At 33.3% G+C, this 25215-nt stretch overlaps 1 protein-coding gene across 1 annotated transcript in view; it reads right to left on the reverse strand.

The window, feature by feature from the left end:
- LOC134235524 (E3 ubiquitin-protein ligase rnf213-alpha-like) overlaps positions 1–25215 on the reverse strand; it is a gene marked incomplete at its 3' end in the record, with an annotated part of 85254 nt that overhangs the window by 22494 nt on the left and 37545 nt on the right. The window contains exons 25-31 of the mRNA XM_062717668.1: positions 23639–23721; positions 23223–23356; positions 22366–22452; positions 22092–22267; positions 18239–18430; positions 16120–16342; positions 337–507 (exon numbers count right to left, since the gene is read on the reverse strand). Coding sequence (XP_062573652.1) covers positions 337–507; positions 16120–16342; positions 18239–18430; positions 22092–22267; positions 22366–22452; positions 23223–23356; positions 23639–23721 — 1066 coding nt within the window. The remainder of the gene's footprint in view (positions 1–336; positions 508–16119; positions 16343–18238; positions 18431–22091; positions 22268–22365; positions 22453–23222; positions 23357–23638; positions 23722–25215) is intronic.

The raw sequence follows: 25215 nt of genomic DNA on the forward strand, positions 1-25215 counted from the left end.
TTGTCGAAATGTCTGGTAAGGTGCCATAATTTTGTGAGCCGACTTGTTTTAGTACCTAGACTTCAATGACAAAGTCTTGGGAAAAATTATATATTTTTAAGGAACGTGTCTTCTGACATTAAAATACAAATTAGCAATTTAATAGGTAACAGTGAATTGAATAAAAAAATAAGAATAAGATGCGCTTTTTGAAAAAAAAATGACTTCATGTTTTTTTTTTTTTTTTACAAATAATATATTTCCGTGACCTTGGAAAGTCACACGCTGATGGATGTAAAAAAAAGTTGCATTTTCATTAAAATATGCTAGATGCAGCTTTCCAAATATGTAAATTACCTTGAGTGGCATTTTTGAAGAATCTTCTGCTAGTCCAACTTCGTCAAGAACAACAACAGACACAAATCGGTTGAGATCCTTGTCTTTCTGGTACATGGCACACTGACGGAAAGTACCTACAATTCCTTCTGGTACAGACAAAGGACTGCATTGAAACGAGACCATCTGCGCCTATTTATGAAAAAAACTCTTTTTATATAAAGATGTTAATCAAATACACAAACAAACGTACCGTAGATGTACTTCTTTTAAACCCTGTATTACACGTTCATACACATGTATACTATGTTTAAAACCATACTTTGACCAAAATTAAGCAGAGAGGGGATGCATATAAAATACAGATTTGTTTTCTATGCTCTACGTGAATGTTTTCAATACGAATTTATAATGCCAATCTGAAGAATAGTCCATAGATCATTGTACAGTCTGTCAATAGTTAACCATTAAATTTGTTGCATTTAACAATATACTGAGCAAATAGATGTAATTTGATTACAGACGATTGTATTTCATAATACAATGTCCTTTTTCATCAAAACGATCATGAACCAAAAACTGAAGTTTAAAAAAAAAAAAAGCGCAAAAACTTGATCGGAACTTAAATCAAAATCTTGTCTTAGCTTATAAAAATTGAACTTTGTAAACCATCACTGTCATTCCTTTAAAAACATACACTTCATCAATTGCCTTTTTTTTTTTTACTATGTGTTAATCATGTTCAATATCGACATATTCCCAGTATACCATATACATGTAAGTAGGAAGAGGATGCTTTTGAAGTGCCATTAGGCACATTGAAATAAAAAATCTGAACTTGTTTTTTTTTCTTTTTGAGCTTTCACTATCATTTACGAGAGATTATCAAAGAGTTCAATAAAAGTGAATTAAAGGTTATACTAGTACTATGCAGGATTTGGTTATAAAATTATTCATTTTGATGTTGTTGAGTCACGTTTTGTCCGCCGTCACGTTATGTCCGCCTCTTTTTCAGAAAAATCGTCACGTTATGTCCGCCGTCACGAAATGTCCGCCTCTTTTTCAGAAAAATCGTCACACTATGTCCGCCGCTACAAAATGTCCGCCTTTCTTCCAAACAAATCGTAATATTATGTCCCCCGCTACAAAATACCTTCCAAAACAAAACGCAGTATTGTCCGCCGACAAGAAAAGACGCCTTTCTTCCGATATAAAAATTGTCAGATTATGTCCGCCGCAAGGAAAAGTCCGTCTATTCTCGGTATACTCGTCACTGATTACACAGTGTCCGCCGTTAAATGTCCTTCAATATTTCGGATTGTAAATATCGTCTCGTAATGTCCGCCTTCACGAAATTAAAGTACGCCCTTTCTTTTACAAAACTGGGACTTTTTAACTATATATATAAATATATAAATGTGTACATATAACTTTTTAATAAACTTTAAATCAAATTTATTTTAATCTTTTTAAATTTGGCAAAATTTTGATTTTTTTTTTTTTTTTGGTCTTAGTCTTAAGTTCTTTTGTGAAACTGGCCCAAGGCCTTTACCTTCTTGAACAAACCAATACAGAATATGTCCCTTTCTAACTTTTAAAAATGATCACGTGTTTACTTCATCCAATGGGGAACGTGTTGCGGGGTCTCACCTGGCCGCAGGTAGGTATCTGTTTTTACTTTGACCCCTGCTGCGCCACGTGACAGGTTGATAAGAAAAATGAAGACTATCGGGTAAGTATAATTATGTTGTAAAATAATTAAAACAGACTGATGATGTATTTATATTAATTTTCTATTACCATCCTCTCATTGTTTATAAGATAAAGTCCTTCCAGATATATTTTCAAGCAGAATGTTCTCAAATCCAGCAATGTTATCTATTTATCATTCTTCATGTTTATTTTAACTAATTATCATTTCTTGAAGTACTTTTTTTTTTAATTTTAACCAATGTGTATTGATTTGTTATGGATAATGTACATATACTACATAATATTATCATTTTAATATAAAAATAAAATGCAAATTGGTTAAAATTGAATTTTTTTCGAAGCGAAATATTTCAGTTTCTAATTTTATAAATAACTTAGTTAATTAAGTTAATTTTTCTAATAAAATTAAATGCATCTGTCGGTTTATACAATGCACGCAATTTCTTGTTTTTAGCATCTTTATAATTAGGGGGATGTTTTTTTTTTTAAATATTGTTTTCATGATGGTTCAAAATTGTAACTATTTGCTTCAAGAATGAAAGAATAGAATAAGCAGTTCGGACATGTTTAATTGTTTATGAATAGAATCAGTAATCTATTTTTTAAAAAAATACATGGAGAGAGAACCTTTCAAAATTCCTGAAACTCAGGAATTGAATGCAATCTCATTGTATTGAAGTTAAAATTTCTCCCATGCTATAAAACAAAAGGTGTGAATCCCAGGTGTCTGTTGAAAAGGGCTTCATTGTTTTAGAATCACAGGTGTCATTAAATGTATAGTACACATCCTGTCTCTACCTGAAAGGGGGTATCTCGGTTGCGTTTGATGTAATTTTGACATGCCCCTCAATCAGTGCGATGTCTTCCATCGGTGCCTCCTACCTATTCCCACTTTTTAAAAATCTCAATTCCACCTATTCCTATTTTTATTACAGTAATTACATCTCACCTTGGATTTACCTGTATTCTATACATTTGAAGACAGAAAATAAATAGTTTGAGAAAAAATTATTCATTTTAATCAATATATGCAATACATATACAAAAAATGCTATAATAAATTTAATTATTTGAAAATAAAGGGTTACAAACCCCTTTTGTATCTTTAAGTGTAAACGTAAAATGGGAAGATTTGTTTTAAAAATGCATTTATTTAAAATAGCTGAATTTTAGAAAATATAATAAATAAATTAACGGGGAAAATCATTTATCAGTAATTCAATAAAAATTTCCAATGTTACTTATAAATATTAGTAAAAAGTCTGATTTAGAATTTCAAAAATCCATTTTTCCTTTCAGTTGTTCATTGATCAACTGTTGATACAGCAGTTATATGTTTTTAAGTTAATCATTTGGTTTACTTAAAAATTCCACCTATTCCCACATAAAATGTTACTTTTTCCTACTTGATTTTCACAAAGTGGGAATAGGCAAAACGAACCCTTGTATCTACTTAAACTTGCTAATAAACAATGACTATTTTGATTTTTTTTTATTTTGAATACTTATATTTTTAATAAAGGTATAATTGTATAAATACAAAACTTACACTGCCCAGAGTACGGTATCAAGATACTTACCCCGTCCTAGGAAACCCGACAACTACATAAATGTTAGTCTTCAATTCCTCTTAAAATATCAGTAATATTATGAGAGTATTATTTTTTACCCAATTATTTTATTTGATAAAAGACGAAAGGTACAATACATAAGCCTCGGGAGAAAAATGAAAGAAAGGAATGGCTAAACTAACAAAAACGCACGAGGGCTAAGCCTCAAAATTCAATTCCTATTTTACATGTTTGACTATCTTTAGAGTGCGACAAAAAGTGTCCGGAAAACAAATTACACAACATCAAAAGTACACACATTCACAGTTATATGTTCAGAAACTACATGCCAGGATGACGGAATATGTACTTGTAGCTATAAACTATGAATTTAAATACGATTGCAAGATTGGATTTTTTTAAATTATAAAGTTTATAAAATAAAGTATCGTGAATGTGTAAGACAGATTGAGAAAACAATGCTGGATAACTTAACGATGAAATCTTCAGATTTAGAAGTTAATCAGAAGAAGCCAGCCAATGTTCATATAATTTATTTCTATATATTCACTAAAACAAAAGAATTGACCAGCATGAGAAAACAGTTTCATGGAAAAAGTAACATTTGAAACGAATCTTGAATTTTTTTTCTACCGCAATGACAGATTTTTCCCACACTAGTTTGTATTTTACAAGTAACGTTAAATCAAGTATTTACAACTTTACAATAAACCTCCAAAATTGGTTGAAACATCTTATCTTGTTCCTTAAAGGGTTGATTTTCTATGAATTTTGGCCTAGAAGTCCTTCAGGGTAGGTCTGCCCCTTGATAAAATTATGATATTTTTGTGATAGATTGAGATCAAACTTCCGCCAGAGATCGTTTGTCTCTCTGTAGATGAGGCCTCAACGGGGAGTATGAGATTGAGATTACGTTGTATTTCCATTAGTGAACTTTTCAGAATATAGAGCCGCGTTTGGTCGACTGACTAGGACAGCATGGTATAAAACATGCCAAACTCAGTTCAAATTTAAATGTACCTGCCGCTCCAGTTAAAACTTAAAGGAACTTAAAGACATGTAAGAGAGTGAGAACCCTAATTTTATCGATTATAAATAAAAATACGACATTTCAAAGGCATGTGTATTGTATTTAGATGATACCATAAAATAAATAGATTTGTTCATTTTCCAAATTTTCACAAAAGAGCATGGTTTAACCCCCCCCCCCCTTGAATCAACCCTCGCTTTGAAATCTTCCGACACCTATGATAGGGCTCTAAGAAGTGTATGTAACTCTTCTATGGCGGAAATAGAATGTACCTTTGAATAGGACTAATGGGCATCACTGCCCTTGAGTCGAAATTCACCAAAAAGAATATAAATAAATAGAAAAAAGTTGAAATACGTGCTGATAATTTACATTCGAGGTATCGAATCATTCTGGTGCATGCCACACTTAATATTATAGTTTTAATTTTTCGAATTTTCAAAGACTATATTTGGATTTTTTATACGCTTGTTTATTTTTCTAGACCTATTCTCGATACATATAGTAACATAAGAAATACTAAAAAGAGATCAAATCTTTACATTCCAATGTACAGCTGTGCTATTAGTCCTTCTCTGGGTTACATGTAGTATTGTTTTAATTATTTGAGCTTAATATATCAAGAATAACATACAGTCATGTATACATTTGTTTTGAGTCAATGTTCCCGTTTGAAACGGTAGGGACACATTACACATAACTGTTGTCCTTGGCATGATTTCCAGGCGCGGATCCAGAAATTTTTTCCAGGGGGGGGGGTCCACCTCAGTCAAAAATAAAAACCCAATCCCAGAAATTTCTCGACAAGCAAAAAAAAAAGGGGGGGGGGGGGGAACTCGCCCAAACTTCAAAAACCTATTTCGTAAGGGGGGGGGGGGGTAGTGGTGACTTCTATTGTCTCCAATCTTTCACTCATCATACCCATTTCACCACATATTCGCGTTTATCAGGGGGGTCCATGGTCACTATTTTCTTGTTTTAGTATATACATTTCTTTACCTGGTAAATTCGAACCCCCCCGACCCCCCCCCCTCCCTCTAGATCCGCGCATGATTTCATTTAGGCCTATAATTCACATATATTAATGGCATGATCACGCATTATATACTTAAAATCTGTTGTAAACACAAAAGAATTGTTTTTCAGAGACAAGACATTACATGTACCACATCGTCGGAAACCCACGGTCGATCTCGTCTTTACTTATCACCGGTCCTACTAAATAGAGTACGCTAGTACGACAGAGTACTTTAGAGTATGTTAGTAAAACAAGCCCGTCGATCCCTATATAATTCAGATCCCTATTTATATTGAAGTCAACCTTAACATAAAGCTTTTCTCAAATCCTTTGGAAGATAAATCTTTTTCTTTAATTTTAAAATAATGCACTAATTAAATAACCTATAAATAAAAAAAATCTATCTGCAGTAGGCCACTCAAAAGATTGTAACTTTTACTTGGAGAGGTTACTGCCCTTTGTTAACTCTCCTGTTAAAATTGCAGCATCCTGTTGTGATTTCCAAAGCGTTCACTTTCAAAAAGTCACAAATTTTAAAAAGGTTAATTATGTGTTTACGGAGCTACCAATATGCGGCTTTTGACAGTCACACGGAAATAGGTATGAACAATTACATGTAGGTGTTTAAGGAGTAGAGTATCAAAGAGTGTTTTTTTAAAGACGTACAACACACTGGGGGAGATAACTCTTGCGATTTCAATTGAACGTTTGACGTGACGTCAAATTTAACGTAAAAAATAAAGCGTTCAAATGACGAGTAAAACGATCCCGATGTATATCAATCATAAAAGAAAAATGGGATATGGGGCTTGGCTGTGATTATGAGTACCATACTCAATCCATACGTATTTATTTTCAATTAACCCGATTAAACTCCGTAAAAAAACAAGACATAAAATACCATCCCTTAATGTTTATTTCATTTCATATACAAAAAATTGTATTCTTGATCAACGCGCAGCATTTTTTTTATTCTGAAAATTTTATTTTACATTGCCGAAATTCTCATTATGTACAGTTGGCTATATAACATTCCGATTAATGGTTTATATTATAATTTGTGCATTTACGATATAAATATTTTTTCTTCTTTAATTAAATAAAACAACAATAAACGGTTATTTGAGTTGTTTTGCTAGGGCACATCTAAGGCATATCTCGCTGAAGAAGCACAGGTGCCCGTAGTCAAGTTCAAGTTCATTTATTTCACTCACTGTCACACCAACATCAGACCAGTGGTTCATGAGGTGCCTTATATAGATTAGTCGTCAAAATTGTAAGGGAAATAATTAATATAATAAATATAATTATGATACAATAGCATAAATGAGAGGCATAACATGTGTGCAAAGTATAGGACCCCCCCCCCCCCCCGCCTCCACCTTTGAATACAAGATCATACTAAAATTCAGATTCGAAAATCACTCAGCGAATGATTACATTTTATGATAATGATTTTCATTTTAAAAATATTTTTAAAAAGATAATAGTCTAGTCAAATTATCAAATTTTCGATCAAAATGTGAACTAATTGCAAAAGTTTCAAAACTTAGTTTTAATCAATCTATGATATGGTCTGAATATATAACAAAAAGTTTAGAAAAATTTATACATGGGAAAATTGAAAAATTGGGGTCATTATTGAAACTTATTGTGTTCACTCTGATTAAGTGTTAAACGAACAATGTAAAGTAGAGACTTCTATACTGGTTTTAAAAAAAACATATTAGTAGGGAAATAAACTAAACTGAATAAACTGAATTGGAAAAAATATTAAATATTGGTTACTATATGTGTTGGTTGCCATGGAAACAGTATAAATTGAGAATATCACCTACTTTTGAACAATGAACCTTTACAAACACGAATACAGTCACCACGTTAGTTAACACGCATACTGAAAATGCATTCTTTTGCCATAAATGCTTCAAAGAAATTATTTAGAAGATTTATGTAAATAGGTGGTATCCATGGATACATTATAAATGAATTTTACATGAAAAATTTCGTTATTCAGCAATGCTAAGTATAGCACAAATATACTCAATCACCAAAAGTTAAGAAACAATAAAATGTTTTAATTCTTATGAAAGGTAATATCCGAAAATAATTAGGAGAAGATTTAGAGGGGTCAGGGGACATCCCCCAATAAGATTTTTTTTTATGAAAAAGTAGCAGAAAATCCCCCCCCCCAAAAAAAAAAAAACAACTGAATCCCTTCTGTAACTGCAAGGTTTCCCCGTATATGAAGAAAATGAGAAGATCTCATAGAACCCTATTCCTCCCCGAAATAGGATTTATATGTTTTTATTCTGGAATAGGTAGGTTGTTAATTTTTTTGTGTCAAAAAATATTCTGAAATGTGAATTTTTTTTTACGCGCATCAAATCTGTTCCCCTTAGATTACATTGAAGTTGTGTTGTCCACCCTTCAGAAAATTTTATTTCAACACGTGACACCAGTTTTGAGTCCCTGCAATTTGATTGGTTGGTAACCTGTATAAAATGCTCAGAAATAAAAAAAAAATACCATGTTTACATCAGTATCATAAAATGCTTGTACACTATCATGAGTATGATGGTTCTTGCTTGATCAGAACTTGAACCCACCCCACACCCGGGTACCCTACAAGGTATTTCTTTTCATGAGTTTCATAAAAGTGCTATCTTACTCATATCAAGTGGATAAATGCATTTTTTTTACCCTCCATATAATGAAACCATGCCCTTCGGTGTGATAAGAACATTGCAACAGTCAATGTTGCTTCATGGATGGTGATATTCCAAAAAATATTTCAATATTTTTTTTTTCAGTGTAATTACACCCTCAACTACATTCAATAATATGAAGATAAGACACGTTTTAGGATAAAATCTGAAATTGTTATCCCTTGAAAATGATCATTGTTGACCAAGATGTAGCCGAATCAACAGTAATTGAATTGCATTGAGTACAAAATATCGTGAAATGTGCACGCAAAGGTTCTGCGCAGTTAATAATTATTATATTGTTACCCTTCTTATATCTTAATGTATTTCAAACCGTTGCTATGTAATGTTACTTGAAGAGGGTGGGGGCAATTGAAAGCACACAGTAGATTATTTTATTCTTATTGATAAAAAAATCTAAGGTCAAATTAAAGCACTTACACAAATGGAATGAAGTAAAAGAGAGCAAGCCAAGTATTTGTTTCAAGGAAGAATTAAATGTTAAACTCTTGGTAGATACTGGTAGTCAATTTTTACTTGTTCAAATTCATATGTAAAAGTATTATTGTTACATTTTCCCCAAATAGTTTTATCCTAACAGTAATAGAAATTATAAGACTTTAGCTTTCATCAAGGAATTCACCCGCATGGCGCAGTGGTTAGAGCATCTGCTCTAGAGTTGCGAAGTAAGGAGTCGATCCTTACGTCGCGGGTTCGAATCCCACTGTGGGATGTGGAGACCGGTCGGATAAGACCATATAAACCGAGGTCCCGTGTCACAGTAAGCACTGGTGCGAGAAAGATCCCTCACTGCTTAATGGCCCTAAGTGCTGAGTATAGAACAAAATGTGGAGCTCTCCACTGGGAAGTGGTGGTGTCTCCATATGCATGAAAAATTCTCGAGAGGGACGTTAAACAATATACATTTATAGTAGAAAGATTCACGTCCATCTACTTTTCTTTTTTCAATGTTGCTCTTATTAAGAAGTGACTTTGAAAGTGTTCCAAATTGTTCACATTCTAAAGCATGCTCATGGAAACGCCGTTATCACCAGTCCCCATATAAAATGGAGCTTCAATAAGTGCCGCACAAGCATTTTACTGGTGCAAAAATGACCATATGATGTACAAGGAGAAGTTAAGATTTTAAAAGTGGGTTTAAAATATTTTGTTAAAAAGTTACATTAAGAATTTTAAAAAAGAGCATTTAAGCATTTAATTCTGTCTAAATGATTCGATTTGAGTTATTTACATTACTATAAACATAATGCAGCTTTTGTACATGTATAGATGCATGGTGCAGTCTTTATAGAGAAAAAGGTCAATATCAATTGGCTTTTTTTATATAAGGTTCGCTACTCTTTACAAAAGCAATAAGCATAAATTTCTAAAAAATTTCTAGATATTTAATCAAAATATATTCTTTGATGATGCAATTGTAACAACTCTGATATACATTGTACATGTACTTGTCTGATAAGCTTCCTTGCAGAATTCTTTAGAAAAGGCTGTTTTTACTTATTTTGTATACAAACTGTGTTCCATACATTTTTGGTTTCTTGTGTATAAATTCCAAAACTACTGGGGTTTAAATATCCATCAGGTGTTTACAAATAAAATGAAAGTAAACACATTCATATTTAGGAATTTCACACACATGTATATTGTGAATACAAACAGCGTTCCATACTTTTTTGTTTACATGAATGGTAGGCCTAATTGCAACATGTGTAGACAAGTTTAATTGATGTAAAGCATCAAATCGGCCGCTAACGAAATATTTAGCATTAAAGAAATTCTATTCACAATTTTCAAAGTGTCCATGCAAGATATTCAAAGGTGAAATAGTTGAATCATTTTTATTTTAGGCTGTCTTCAAAGCAAAATAAATAATTAAATAAATTTAAAACAAATAGACATTTTACCGCATTTGCTTATAAATAGATTCATCAATGTTAAAAAAGGTCAGCGATAAATGATAAGAATTTATCGATGTAGGTCTCTCAAGATGAACCACGGGCTGATACCCTGGATCTTGTTTACGTGATAATGCCTATGGCTACGGCGCAATGCAAAATGTAGAAAAATGTCTTTGTATTATTTGCAGCTCTAGAGCATGTTCAAAACAATTTTTACTGGTTGAAATTTTCTTTTAATAATTTTTATTCACCATGCACTTTTACGCTTCATTATTATCCGGAAAATCATGACGATTTCCTTTCATATCTTATACACTCCTAGGCTGGGGAGTATCTATTGTAAACTCTCTTTACATAACAATAAATTATCGATTATCTGATTAGAAATGATAATTAAACTGAAACATAGTATCAGCAATTACTACTTAGTTTAAAGCAATTTTTAAAAACATTTTACTCATGATTTTTACTTGTTATCATTTGAGAAATATTTCCCTGACCTAATGAAAAATAACGTTTTCCCATGTGCACTTTCTAACACAATCACAAATAGATCGGCCGCTGCTGCGGCCGATAATGATATTTGGCCGGTGTGAAAGTCAAAACTTCACTTCTTTGAAAATCAAAATATATAATATTTTTGATTAAGTTTTGATTGCATAACAAACTACAGGTTAAAACAACAACTTTTAATGCTAATTGGCTATTGTTTACAGGTTGTCTGTCATAGAAAGCTCATATAGAAAAAGTACGGTGTGCAAATGGGTAATTCTAAACTTATATTGATCCCTAATTTTAATCTTTCGATTTCCCAACTTTCCCCTGAATGAATTTTTCTAAACTTTTTATATGTGAGTTACTAATAGCTTATTTACAAATCTGCATTAAAATATAAACTGTTGCAATTAGTTCTCATTTTTCAGTAGAATGACTAGACTATAAAGAAAAAAACTCACATGCATATAAAATAAGATTAATTAAAGGGTAATGAAGATGAATTGTGACATAGCATTGCATATCCGGAATGTTTTAAATTTTCAACTTTTCATTTGCGACATTTTTAGGTTTCACTTCCAACAATATTAAGTTTTCATCTCGAACATTTTTCAAGAAATGCTATCCAACATTTTTCAGGTAGTGCTTTTCGGTAATAAAAACAGAATAAAAGAATTCACGTGTAAAAGAGTGCACTTATGGGCCCCGGTAAAATGTGAAAAAATTAACAAATAAAGCAAAAATTTTCATCCCAAATCATTTATTGATAACTAAACCGTACGATTCAACAAATTCTACCGCTGAAATTTACCAATATACCAAGAACAAAACCATAGAATGTGGCAGGGGTGGGCCGACATTTGTTATTTTCTATAGTAAATTATAGAAAACGGTCATTCATTTCAAAGCTTTTGTTTACCATGATCCTAACTTTGTACAAACTTGTACAAATGACAAAATATGCATAATACGAGGGTTGTCCCGTAAAATCGTGGACAAAGCGTTTTTCTCAAAAAGTAATAGGCGCACTAAGCTGAAAATTTCAGTAATTGTTTATTTATAATATTCAAGTGCATAATAACTTTTTTCATAAAAATATAGGCAAAAATAAAGATTTTATTATGCTTGAATGTGCACGGGGTAGTGTCCTACGGCGCATGGTCAAAAATCCAAGTTTTTAATAAAGAATACACAAGTTTGAATTCAAAATAAAAGTTTTAAATACATAAGATTTGGTTTAAAATTATCCTCATTCAATTCCATAAGAATGTTTCAAATCAACTTTCATGCGAATTTGATTGACACTGAGATGATGCACGAGGGTTTCGTGCGTACAAGTACAGAGAACGAATGTGTAAATGGGTTGGACAATTGGATATGAACCAAAGTTGTGGAAATGAAAAATTATTAGAATTATTAATTGTGAATTTAATATAATTACGGTACATATATTTTTTTCACAGATATACATGTTTGTCAGTTACACGGGGTTTCATGAGTCTCTCTACCTCCCTCCCCCCCTCTCTCTCTCTCTCTCTGATATTGTTTTTTACACACTTTGCAAAAAAGAATAACTAATAAAAATAAATATATGTACTTTTGTTATTTTTATTAGTCTTTCTTCGTTACATGAGCACATGAGATTAAATTATTAATTTAGAATTCCATTCACAGTTTTAATACTATACAGTGAATCAATTATTTTACAAATAAACAAGAGGCCCATGGGCCACATCGCTCACCTGAGAAGCTTTGACCATTCTGTTCTTTACCAGATTTCCCCCTTGTTATATATAATGCATCCCTACCCTACCCCCACTGATCATAATTTAGACATTTTGATATCTACACTACCCCATGATCCTTCCATGGGCACATATGTTTCAGCTTTTTTGACCCAGTGGTTCCTGAGAAGAAGATTTCAAAGATTTTTCCTATATATTTCTTTGTAAAACTTTGATTCCCCTATAATGGCACCGCCCTTCCCCCGGGGGTCATGATACCTACAATTTAGAATTTACACTACCCCAGAATGCTTCCACATAAGCTTCACTTTTTCTGGCCCAGTGGTTCTTGAGAAGAAGATTTTCAAAGATTTTTCCTATATATTTCTATATAAAATTTTGATTCCCGATTGTGGCCCCGCCCTTCCCCCGGGGGTCATTACTTGAACAATTTAGAATCTACCGTGGCGGCGGACATAGTGTGACGATTTTTCCGAAAAAGAGGTGGACATTTCGTGGCGGCGGACATAGTGTGACAATTTTTCTGAAAAAATGGCGGACATTTCGTGACGGCGGACATAGTGTGACAATTTTTCCGAAAAAAGAGGCGGACATTTCGTGACGGCGGACATAACGTGACGATTTTTCTGAAAAAATGGCGGACATTTCGTGACGGCGGACATAATGTGACGGCGGACAAAACGTGACTCAACAGATGTCATTACAGAGCGTTGCACTTACGCATTGAGATATTAAACCCCACCCCCCGTATGAAAAGTGGGAGGGTATACTGTAATTGGTATGTCCGACCGTCTGTAGGTTCGTCTGCACGTCCGTCTGTCTGTTACGCTTTAGGGTACCCATCTCTTATCCGCAACTCCTCTTATACCACTGACTGAAATTTATTGAAACCTGCACCGAATCTTTATTACATATTGCCATTGTGCACCTCCTATTTTACTTTTTGATCCGATACATAATTTGGATTTCCCACCCACGGCAAATCATGGACTTTGCAATTATAGTCATATGGGTGGCGGGGGTATCATTTAGTGAGCTCATTGCTCACAGTACCTCTTGTTCATTTAAAATTTACAATAACAATTCTAAGAATCAACAACTTAAAATACGAATATTTTGGAATTATTGTTTCCTTTCACGTGAGTGAAATAACGGTATTTTTTTAATAAAAAATACTCCTTTCAAACATAGGTAATCAGAGATTACAGAGCTCACCTCAATGAATGTTGTCTTTAAGTAAGGCAAAGTCACAAATTAACCAACAAAAAGTGTACATCCAAAAATGAAAAATTTATGCAATGTTGATTTGATGCTTTGGAATAGGCCTATATAAAAACTGGAAACGTAATTAATATCCAGCATCTGAAGCAACTTTGAGAGTTTGCATCCCTTGATGCATCATTTGTGCAAGTTTGGTTTATATCAGCCTTATAGTTTCTTGGTAATAGACCTGCACCCATAACTTTAACCAGGTCCATTATCTGGAAAATGTATGTCGAATTCAGAATCTAAACATTAGTGTGCATCCTACGATGTAACATCCATGCAAGTTTAGTTATTATAGGGCTCATAGTAACTAAGAAATTATACCTGTATCTGAAGCCAGCCTGGTAGAATACACCATTAGATTTATAATCCATGCACTTTTAGTTATTGAAGAGCTTACTTGGAAATGAATTCTGCACCAAAAATATTAACCTGTTCACTCAACTGAAAAATATACCTCAGATTCAGCATCCGAAGCAAGTCGGTAGTATGCATCCTAAAATGTAACATCCACGCAAGTTAAGTCAATATTGGGCTCATAGTAAAAAGGAAATGAAACGTGCACCAAAAAGTTTAACCTGCTCACTAAACCAGATAATATAGGTCAGATTCAGCATCCGAATAAATTCGCGTAGTATTCATCCTAAGATGTACCATCCATGCAAGTTTGGTCATTATAGGGCTCATAGTATCTTTGAAATTAAAACTGCACCAAATATTTAACCTGTTCTCTCAACCAGAAAATGTCGGTCAGATTCAGCATCCAAAGCAAGCATGGTAGTGTACGTCTTTAGATGTATCATCCATGCAAGTTTGGTCGTTATAGGGCTCATAGAATCTTTGAAATGAAAACTGCACCAAAAACCTTAACCTGTTCATTTAACCAGAAAATGTAGGTTATAATCAGCATCCGATTCAAGTCAGGTAGTGTGGATTCTTAGATGTATCATCCATGCAAGTTTGGTCTACATAGGGCTTATAGTTACTCGATAGTGAGACCTACACCAAAAACTGCACTAAAAATGTTAACCTGCTCCAAATCAATGACCTGGTAATTGAAAACTGCACCAAAATCATAACCTGTTCACTCAACCAGAAAATGTAGGTCAGATTCAGCATCCGAAACAAGTCTAGAAGTATGCATCCCAAGATGTACCATCCATGCAAGTTTGGTCTTTGTAGGGCTAATAGTATCAAAAACTTTAGCCTGTTCACTGAACCGGAAAATTTAGGTCAGATTCAGCATCCGAATCAAGTCGGGTAGTATACATCCTAAGATGTACCATCCATGAAAGTTTGGTCATTATAGGGCTCATAGTATCTTTGAAATTAAAACTGCACCAAAAACTTTAACCTGTTCAATCATGCGGAAAATGTAGTAGAATTCAGAATTCGAATCAAGCCTGGTGGGGTGCATCCGTAGATGTATCATCCACGCAAGTTTGGTAATTATTGGGCTCAAAGTATCTTTGAAATGAAAACTGCAACAAAAACTTTAACCTGTTCACTCAACCGGAAAATGTACGTCAGAATCAGCATCCGATTCAAGTAGGGTAGTGTGCACTCTCATCACATATATTCAGTAAATTCAGCAATCGAATCAAGTTGGGCAGCATGCATCCTAAGATGTACCATCCATGCAAGTTTGGTCATTATAGGGCTCATAGTTACTTAGAAATGAGACCTGCATCAAAAGCATTAACCTGTTCACTCAAGCAAAAAATGTAGGTCAGATTTACTAGTATCATCCGAATCAAGCCTGGTAGTGTGCATTCTTGGATGTATCATCAATGCAAGTTTGGTCTACATATGGCTTATAGTTACTCAGAAATGAGACCTACACCAAAAACTGCACCAAAAATTTTAACCTGCTCCAAAAACAGTAACCAGATCATTCCTTACTGAAATTGCAGTATCTGAAACTTTGACTGGTAAAATGACACACACTAGAAACATATTCTATGCATGTCTTATCAATTTATGACATAGAAGTACTGAAAAAACTGCTCCAAAAACGTAACCTTAACCCAGGACACCGACACAGACGCTGAGGGTATTACATTAGCTCCCCCAACTTCGTTGAGGTGAGCTAAAAAGGCTGCTACATTCACATAGAAGAGATGCTATCTTTAAGGTTCTTACGAAAACGACATCATCGATTCATAAAAAAATAAAGAAACGTATTATTTATAGCTTAGTATGTAAACAAAACCATGATTCCAACTAAGTATGTTAAAAAAAACCTTGATTTTCCTTAAGCAATTTTATTAAATTAAGGCGCTGGTCCACGAATTAATTGATAACCTCTCGTATATTTATATCAAAATAAGGAATTGTACCTGCTTAAATTTTTTGAAGAAGGGCGAATGAGCCGACGTTCCCTGCATTGCATCAGCTACAATTGTCTTTGCCATTGATTTAGAACTTCCAGGTTTACCAACAAGGAAAAGTGGAATTCTCAATTCAATGCTGATAACCATCATAAAAAGGTTTTCTTGAAGCGCCTGGTTCTTTGCAATATTTTTTCCAAGGTCAATGTTTCCCAGCAATATTGTTTGACATCTTGCATACATAAGGAAAACATACTTGTATTATATGTCCACACAAGGAATGACTATATCATAAACACTCTATATCATAACACTCTACCCATTTTAATGTCAATTTATAAAAATGTATTAGGAATTGCATATTGTATTAAGTTTTATAACCTCATAATAGTACATTTTTGATTCGAAAAAAAAAAAAAACAAGAGGCCCATCGGCCACATCGTTCACCTGAACGGGGGCTAGGAAAAAGTAGAAATTGGTTTATTATTGAAAACTTTAAATCCAAAAGTAGTCCCATGACTAATCATGGCTTTGCTATTCTTGAGAAGATGATTTTTAAAGAATTTTCCTATATATTTCTATGTAAAACCTTGGTCGGCCATTGTGGCCCCGGCCTCCCCCCGGAGGTCATGATTTGAACAAACTTGAAACTAAACTAAATGAGGATGCTTCCATAAAAATATGATCAATTATGGCTTTGTTATTCTTGAGAAGAAGATTTTTAAGAATTTTCCTATATATTTCTATGTAAAACTTTGGTCGGCCATTGTGGCCCCGCCCTAACCCCGGGGGGTCATGATTTGAACAAATTTGAATCTACACTACCTGAGGATGCTTCCATATAAATACGATTAATTATGGCATTGTTCTTCTTGAGAAGAAGATTTTTAAATAATTTTACTTTATTTTTCTATGTAAAACTCTGGTCAACCATTGTGGCCCCGGCCTACCCCCGGGGGTTATGATTTGCACAAACTTGAATTTACACTACCTGGGGATTTTTCCGTATGAATATGATCAATTATGGCTTTGCTATTCTTGAGAAGAAAATTTTTAAAGAATTTTCCTATTTATTTCTATGTAAAATTCTGATCGGTTTTTGTGGCCCCGCCCTACCCCCAGGAATCAAGATTTGAACAAACTTGACTCTACCCACCCTGAGGATGTTTCCCTATAAGTTTCATCTTTCCTGACACAGTGGTTCTGGAGAAGAAGATTTTTAAAACATACCACCAAATTTTAATTAATTCCCAATTTTCTCCCTTCATTTGAACAAACTTGAATCCCCTTCACCCAAGGATGCTTTGTGGCAAGTTTGGTTGAAATTGGCCCAGTGGTTCTTGAGATGAAGTTGAAATTTGAAAAGTTTAAAGACAGACAGACGGACACCTAGACAGACAGACAGACATACAGACGGACGCCGGACAAAATGTGATCAGAAAAGCTCACTTGAGCTTTCGACAGCTTGTTTGTTTTTTTTTATGATTTTTTATATCTTTTTTATTTTTTAGTTTTAGATTGATTGATTGTATACTGTTTAACGTCCCATTGCCGGTGAAGGGCTGCAAATTTAGGCCTATGCTCGGCACTTACGGCCTTTGAGCAGGGAGGGATCTTTATCGTGCCACACCTGCTGTGACACGGGGTCTCGGTTTATACGGTCTCACCCGAAAGACCGCCCCATTTAGTCGCCTTTTACGAGAAGCAAGGGGGTCCTGAGGACCTATTCTAACCCGGATCCCCACGGCGATTTTTAGTCTTAGAAAATTTTTTCTAAAAAACGCCAATTTTCAATTATCATTATTTTTTCCCTTTTTTATTAGAGTTGTAGAGGATATTAATAAGTGTTAATTTTTCAATGAATATCAATCAGAGTAAAGCCAAATTTAATGAATTTCAAGATTATTTTTTAATGTATAATTTCAATTAACAAAATATTCGTACTCCTACAGTTTCAACTTTCAGATTTAAAAAAGAAAAAAAATCATTGGTCATTTTCATTGTTAAATAATTTGTTTTAAAAAAGTTACTTTACTCCATGAGTTGAAAGATAACATGAATGTTAAACATATGGGGAAAATTGTATTAGGTAAAGCTACATTGCTTTAAAAAAAAGTGAATGTTCACCTGTTTATTTCATGCAGTATCCTGTCTGGTCCACCAGATAATTGACATGGCTCTTGAAAACTTTCACTGACATAGTCTCTGTACGACTTTCGATCCATTAAGCATGCATGATAGCAAACGCCGATCGCCATTATCAGAGAAAGTGTTTCTGGGTTGAGAGGCTGGAAAATAATCATATGAAACAAGATGTGTCTGTGAAACATTGATGCCCCCGTATGGCAACATGGCAAAGATTAAACTTATCTTAAGTGCAAATTCAATTAATTTGCACCAAAAGTAGGGTATTTTTTCTGGAAAAAAATTGTGAATTTTGAAAGTAAGTCAAGGTTATTGGTATCAAATGAAAGGTTTTACCACATAGAATACCTATGTAGAGCATAAAAGCCCTAGCCCTAACCGTTAGAAGTTATGTTTAAGGTTAATTTTTTTTAAAGTAGGTAAAACTCCAAGGTCAAGGTCAAAGGGTCAAAGTTATTGATATCAAATGAAAGGTCTTGTCACAAGGATTAAATATGAAAAGTATGAAAGCACCAGCCCTAACCCTTGAAAAATTAGCTCAATTTTTGCTTTTTAAGTAAGTCAAACTCAAAGGTCAAGATCAAAGGGTCAAAGTTCTTGGTATCCAATGAAGTGTCTTTTCTCAGGGATTACATGTATGAAGTGCTAAATCCTTATCCCTTTCTGTTCAAAAGTTATGGCCAACGTTAAAGTTTTACACAAGTACGGAAATCTACAATATCAAAGTCGAAGGGTCAAGGATATTGGTATCCAATAAAAGTTTTTTCAACAAAGAATATATATGTGAAGTAAAAATGTCCTGGCATCTACTGTTCAAACGATATGGCCAAGGTAAAAGTTAAAATTTTTTATGTAAAAGTGGGTCAAACTCTAAGGTCAAGGTCTAAAGGTAAAATTTGGTGGTACCCAAAGAAATTTCTTGTCATAGGAAATACAAATGTGAAATAAAAGTCATGGCTCTCATAAATCAAATGATATGAGCAAGGTTAAAGTTTTTGCTGACAAACACACAGCTAGGCAGAAAGAGAGACAGACAGACAGACATACAGACAGACGGACAGGACAAAAACTATATACCCCCGAAACTTCATTAACGGGGGCATAAAAATAAAAATCGTTTCAACTTTTAAAAAGACACAATAAAAATTGATCCCATAGTTTCACATAGGGTGAGAGTTTAGGTTTTTCGCTATGTAATAGGAAAGTTATATTACTATCAAAGGATATACCCTTTTAAAAGAATGAGTGCACTTTTATATGTCAATTAGATATTTCAAGTTTTGAATTACAACATACCTCTTCATTTATCAATTATCCAATTATGATTGTGCATGCAATATTTACATTTGCAAATGTTTTCCTTTATATAACACTACTGGAGGCAAGCGTTTTTATAACTGTGTAAATACAGGTATGGGGTCAAGAGGTCATAGATGTGCGTTTGGATAAACGTTCGACGTAATTTCTCTGTGACGTCATAAATGGTTGACGCGCGTTTAGTGGATTACATACATGCCGTTGGGTTTGAAAAATTAACGCATTTCACACGTTAAAAGTAACAATCAGGCAAATATAAAGTATGAATAAGTCACAAATGTAAATATAAGAAATAAGGTATCATTTTTTGAGTTTTATTGAGATGTAAAACGGGTAGGCACATGATCAAATCTTCCATAAAGCCCTTCGGGCTTTATGGGATTTGATCACGTGACCAACCCGTTTTACATCTCAATAAAACTCAAAAAATGATACCTTATTTCTTAATTGATGCTTTTAGTTTTTTTTATCAAAATATATTTATAAAATTAAAGACAATGCCAACTAATATTTTTATATAAAAAGAGCAGATATAGGTTGTATAGTTTCATGGGTAAGTATATATATATATATATATATATATATATATATATATATATATATATATATATATATATATATATATATATATATATATATATATATAAAGCACTAAAAATGACCAACGACACGAACAATAAAAATTGTCAAATTTTCGGGACGCCCTGTCCCTTCCTCAGGATAAAGAAAAAAGTTAAAAAGTCATAAGAACAAAGGAAAAATAGAAATAAAAACAACTAGAACTACTACTAAGCTACTAAACACTAGATATTTACATAAACAAGATTATTCTCTCAATTTAGTGTAAACTCTACAGTCAATTTGCGTCACCAACTCTCGAACAACCCACATAACTATGTATTGCTTTCGCCTTTGTTAATTATTTTTTCCCGGTAATAATTCTTTAAATATTTCAAAATTTATAATGGATCATAATTCATATGTTTAAATATCCCTGCCATCTTATTTTTCTTTGATTATTCTTTATTAAGTAAAGTTACGCCATTTTGAGAGAATGAAACAATGTACGATTTACTGATTGTCGTAATTAATTAGCATAATTAATTCGTTCAATTATGGAAATCGCACTTCACCCAAGTATACCCGATAGATCGGACGCATTTCATAGCGGTCCGGATATCTTTCTTGAATAGTGTTCTTAAAAATTTCCAATTCAACATGTAACTAAGTATGTAAATATCTAGTGTTTAGTAGTTAAGTAGTAGTGCTAGTTGTTTTTGATTCTCTTTTTCCTTTGTTCTTATGACTTTTTAACTTTTTTCTTTGTCCTGAGGAAGGGACACGGCGTCCCGAAAATTTGACAATTTTTATTGTTCGTGTCGTTGGTCATTTTTAGTGCTTTATATAAATTTCCATCCGTGACCTTGTATCTATTTGGTATATCCGATATTTAGGTTATACATGTACAGTGTTGTTGGTTTTTTATATATATAAAGTATGTCTTTTCTTGTCAGGGTTCTTAATGTTTACTACTAGAAGCGGTATCCTTATATTAAGTAGAAACATGGAATGCTGCTTCAAAGGTTGAAGGCGTGTTATAAACATTTAAGAGTACATGTAGCTTTTCAATTGACAAAATGTGGATTAGACACTGGTGTTTTTTTCTTTATCAAGAATTTGCAGTTTCGTGAATCTACGAATGGACTTCAAAATAATGGGCAAGCCTCACAGAATCTCAATTTATGCAGTTTTGGTTTTACTATGGATGGCGTTGTTTCACATGAACACCATGTACGAGATATAAAAAAAATAAAAAAAGATAAAAACATAATATGATATAACATTGAATAATTTATAAATAATCACAGTGAATACAAAGAGGCCAAGAGAGCCTTTAGAAACGTACGGGGTATAAGCAAGTACACTTTATGTCGAGATAAATTTTAATTTTTAATAAAGTTGTTTTCATATAATGTTTTCTCCTTTATATTACAATTTCTTTATTTATGTAATACATATATAAATCGCAGGTTAATGTCTTGTTGTAAGGAATTTTCTACAAAGTGATCATTTCTTATAAATTTTGAGACGATTCCGGTTAAAAAATCCCGACAATTAGCGGTAACAGGAACTACTTCTGAAACTGCATGAATTCCGGCATATTTGATGTAAAACGTTTCATAATATAGTGTAACATTTTTAACAAATGTTATCACGGGAAAAAATGGTAATGGATTAAAGATTCAATTCAGAAATCAAGTCTACGCCATGTGCAAATTACACACCGAGCGCTTACAAAGTAGAAGCAATGTTTTTTTTCAAAAAAAAAGTATATAAAATAATTCCGATATGTTTTTTTTCTGCACATCTCAAAGTTTTCAATTTCTTGTTTCTATTCTTTGTATTGCCATTGATTTTAAAAACTTACTCTAACTTAAAACGTCTTTTAAAGCTGGGACAAGCATAAGTTGGGTCAATTGTTATCTTAATTGTTCACTTTTTAATGTAAAGAAAGAACTTTTTCCTCCCTACCTTGAATTCAATGTCATCATTGCTGTCTGTTTTGGAATCAGAATCAAATTCGTTCGTTTTAAAGCGAAATATATCTTCCTCAGTTTGACTTTGGGAATAAAACCAGGCCATCACATCAAGCACACGTTCTACATCCCTAAGACTTACAAAGCTGCACTGGTCCTATAATATCACATTTAAAATCAAAAATGAAACGGTAAATAGGAAAAAAATCATAAAAATCAATTATGCATTTCAAAAACTGTGAAATTTCCTTTTACCTTTTCTTCTCGCATAAACACTTGCGAAGCTGTCAGAACACTGCTTACAACATCTTCTAAGCCAACTGGAAGTTTGTTTTGATTAATCTAAAATTTCGCATAAAAACTCAGTCAAGAGAGTATTATTATGCGCCCGGATCGATAGATCCGAGGCGTATATTGTTTTTGTCCCGACTGTCTGTCTGTTTCTTTGTTTGTTTGTTTGTTTGTTTGTCCCCAAACTTTAACCTTCGCCATAACTTTTGTGTCATGAAAGGTAGAAACTTCATATTTGGTATGCATACTTCACTAATTAGAAGCTTTCAAATGACACCAATATGAATGACCTTGTGACCTATATGCTAAAAATAGCTTTTCTGTCTGCAAACTTAAACCTTCGCCATAACTTTTGAACCATGAAAGATAGAGACTTCATATTTAGTATGCATACTACACTAATAAAATTCTTTCAATTGACACCAAGGTCAATGACGTAGTGACCATGATTGTGACCTATATGCTAAAAATAGCTTTTTCGTACCTTTCACCATAATTTTTGAACCATAAAAGATAGAGACTTCATATTTGGTGTGCATAATCCACTCATCAAGTTCTTTCTAATGACACCAAGGTCAATGACCTTGAATGTTACCTATGCTTGCATGCTAAAAATAGCTTTTTCGATTTTTGTTGCCGCCGGGCGCATTGTGTTTTACAAACAAATCTTGTTTTTCATTTAAGATTTGTAAAAAAAAAAAGATAACTCCTGTCAAAATTGACAGCATCGACCAAAGTTGATATTTCGATGCTTTTGAGCATAAATTTTGCAAAAGACTTAGGGGATTAAAGGGAGGGGGTGCAACGATGATACAACTTACATATCGAATCACCATCTGCCTGATATAAAGTTTTTCCACGTCTGGGCTAAGTTGACCAAAATCCCAAACTAATGGTATCATACTCTGGGGTAAGGGTTGAACTCGGTAAACCAATCGACGCATGGGAAGTCGACCTGTAATTATAAAAGATGACTTCAGTTTTCCCCTTTTTAGAAATATATCAACAGCACCTCAAGAAATTTTTCATGTCTCCAAACAACTTGTTTAAATACTAGTACGCATGCTTGAATAAAAGAAAATATGCTTTAAACTAAGGTGAGTTACGGACAATTAAATTGATATAGCACAAAAATAAAAGAATAGTTCTAAACGTCATCCGTTCGCAAATTATTAAATGAGTCAACCCAAATTTTCCACTAAATTGAATTTCAACGACAACAGAAAAAGATACGTACCTATTCTATCTGTTGTCTTGTCTGCATCAACATGATATCCTAAACCAGCTTGCTCCAGTTTTTTTATTAGTTCGTCAGAATGCCTAAAAATTTATATTTGAAATAAACTGTTTTATTTCATTCATTAGGGGCTAACTCACACAATTTTAAATTAGATAATACTTATCAGATTCGTTTAAGAACAACAACAACAAAACAAAGAACTTGCAAGGATATAAAAAATTTACAGAAGGACAAAAGATAGACCATTTGAAGACTTGAACTGAAACTAAAAAGCCATCATAAAAAACAATTTTGCGAAAGAGAAAGAAAAATGAAAAAAAAAACTGAAAGTCGTAGCACCAACAGACTGCTTTACAAAACAAACCATCTCCATACGAAGCCAGTAATCAATATAGGGCGCGACTTTGGAATATGTAAGCTTAATTTTTGGGTGTTGAACCTTTTACAATGCCAACAAGGCCCAACCTGACACCCATGCAGTCCAAGTGACTGGTCTAGAACCACTCTTTAACTGCTGCTGGACATCTCTGGGACTTCTAAAGGATTGCTCTGGCACTGCTCTAAATATCTTTTTCACTCGTGCGTGAAAAAGGTTCTAAGTTCATGATCGCTCTATCCTTTGTATATTTTATTTGCAGACTTCCTGTTTTTGTTTTGTTTACTTCCCGCAGAGAATCGTTTCACAAAGTGACCAAGTATTGCACTGGGGCTTTATTTATGATTTTTCAAAATTTATTAACACATTTTTTTAAACAGTACAATATGTAAAAAAAAAATAAAATAAAATATCGTGAAGATTGTGACTTAAACGAATTTCTTATTTGTTTCGTGTTGTGTTTACCTGGTCGCTTTAAAATATGCATAAAATGGTGTCAACACCTGAGGTTTCAATCGCATTTATCAATAATTAGCAGAAAGTCGATGCATGTTTTTTTTTAGGGTATTAGTGTTACAAATCAATGAGCATAATGGTAAGCAATATACATGAATGATACATTTCAGATGCATTTCTGAGTATGCTCCGCTTATTTATTTAAAAAATCCCACCCACTATGACTGCTATGACTCCTGAAGAACTGCTCTTGGATCACTGTGGGGCTGTTTTAGCAGTCCTAGAAAGTTGTAGAAGTTCTACTGTAACAGATACAGTCGAGATTGCTCTGAGATTGCTTTGGATCAGGTTGGGCCTGGTTGGTACTGTATGTTAAATCACACACTTTGCACAGTGTGTAGGCAGATCTATATAAATCATTTTGCTCTTAAAATCATATGTGGGTGAAGATTGTGCATCCGGCCGTAGAGGATACTAAACAAATTTAATCTTTCGATTTTATCCTACATTCTATAAAAAAGGCTTAAAACAAGATTATGCTCAGCATAAAATTGTCTCGAGTTTTTAAACAGTCACTAAACCGCGACCAATGTTTTAACATAATAATACTTCGTCATGTGATTGCATGCATTTTTTTGTCCAATTCGAGTTTTTTCACCACATATTTAGTCAGGGATTTCAAATCAACGCTTTTACGAAGCACTCGAGGTCATTAAGCAGATGGGGAGGAATCTTTATCATG

Source organism: Saccostrea cucullata, unplaced genomic scaffold (assembly GCF_032062105.1).
Source record: "Saccostrea cucullata isolate Sc308-1 unplaced genomic scaffold, CSIRO_AGI_Scuc_v1 ctg403, whole genome shotgun sequence".
NCBI classification, from domain to species: domain Eukaryota; kingdom Metazoa; phylum Mollusca; class Bivalvia; order Ostreida; family Ostreidae; genus Saccostrea; species Saccostrea cuccullata.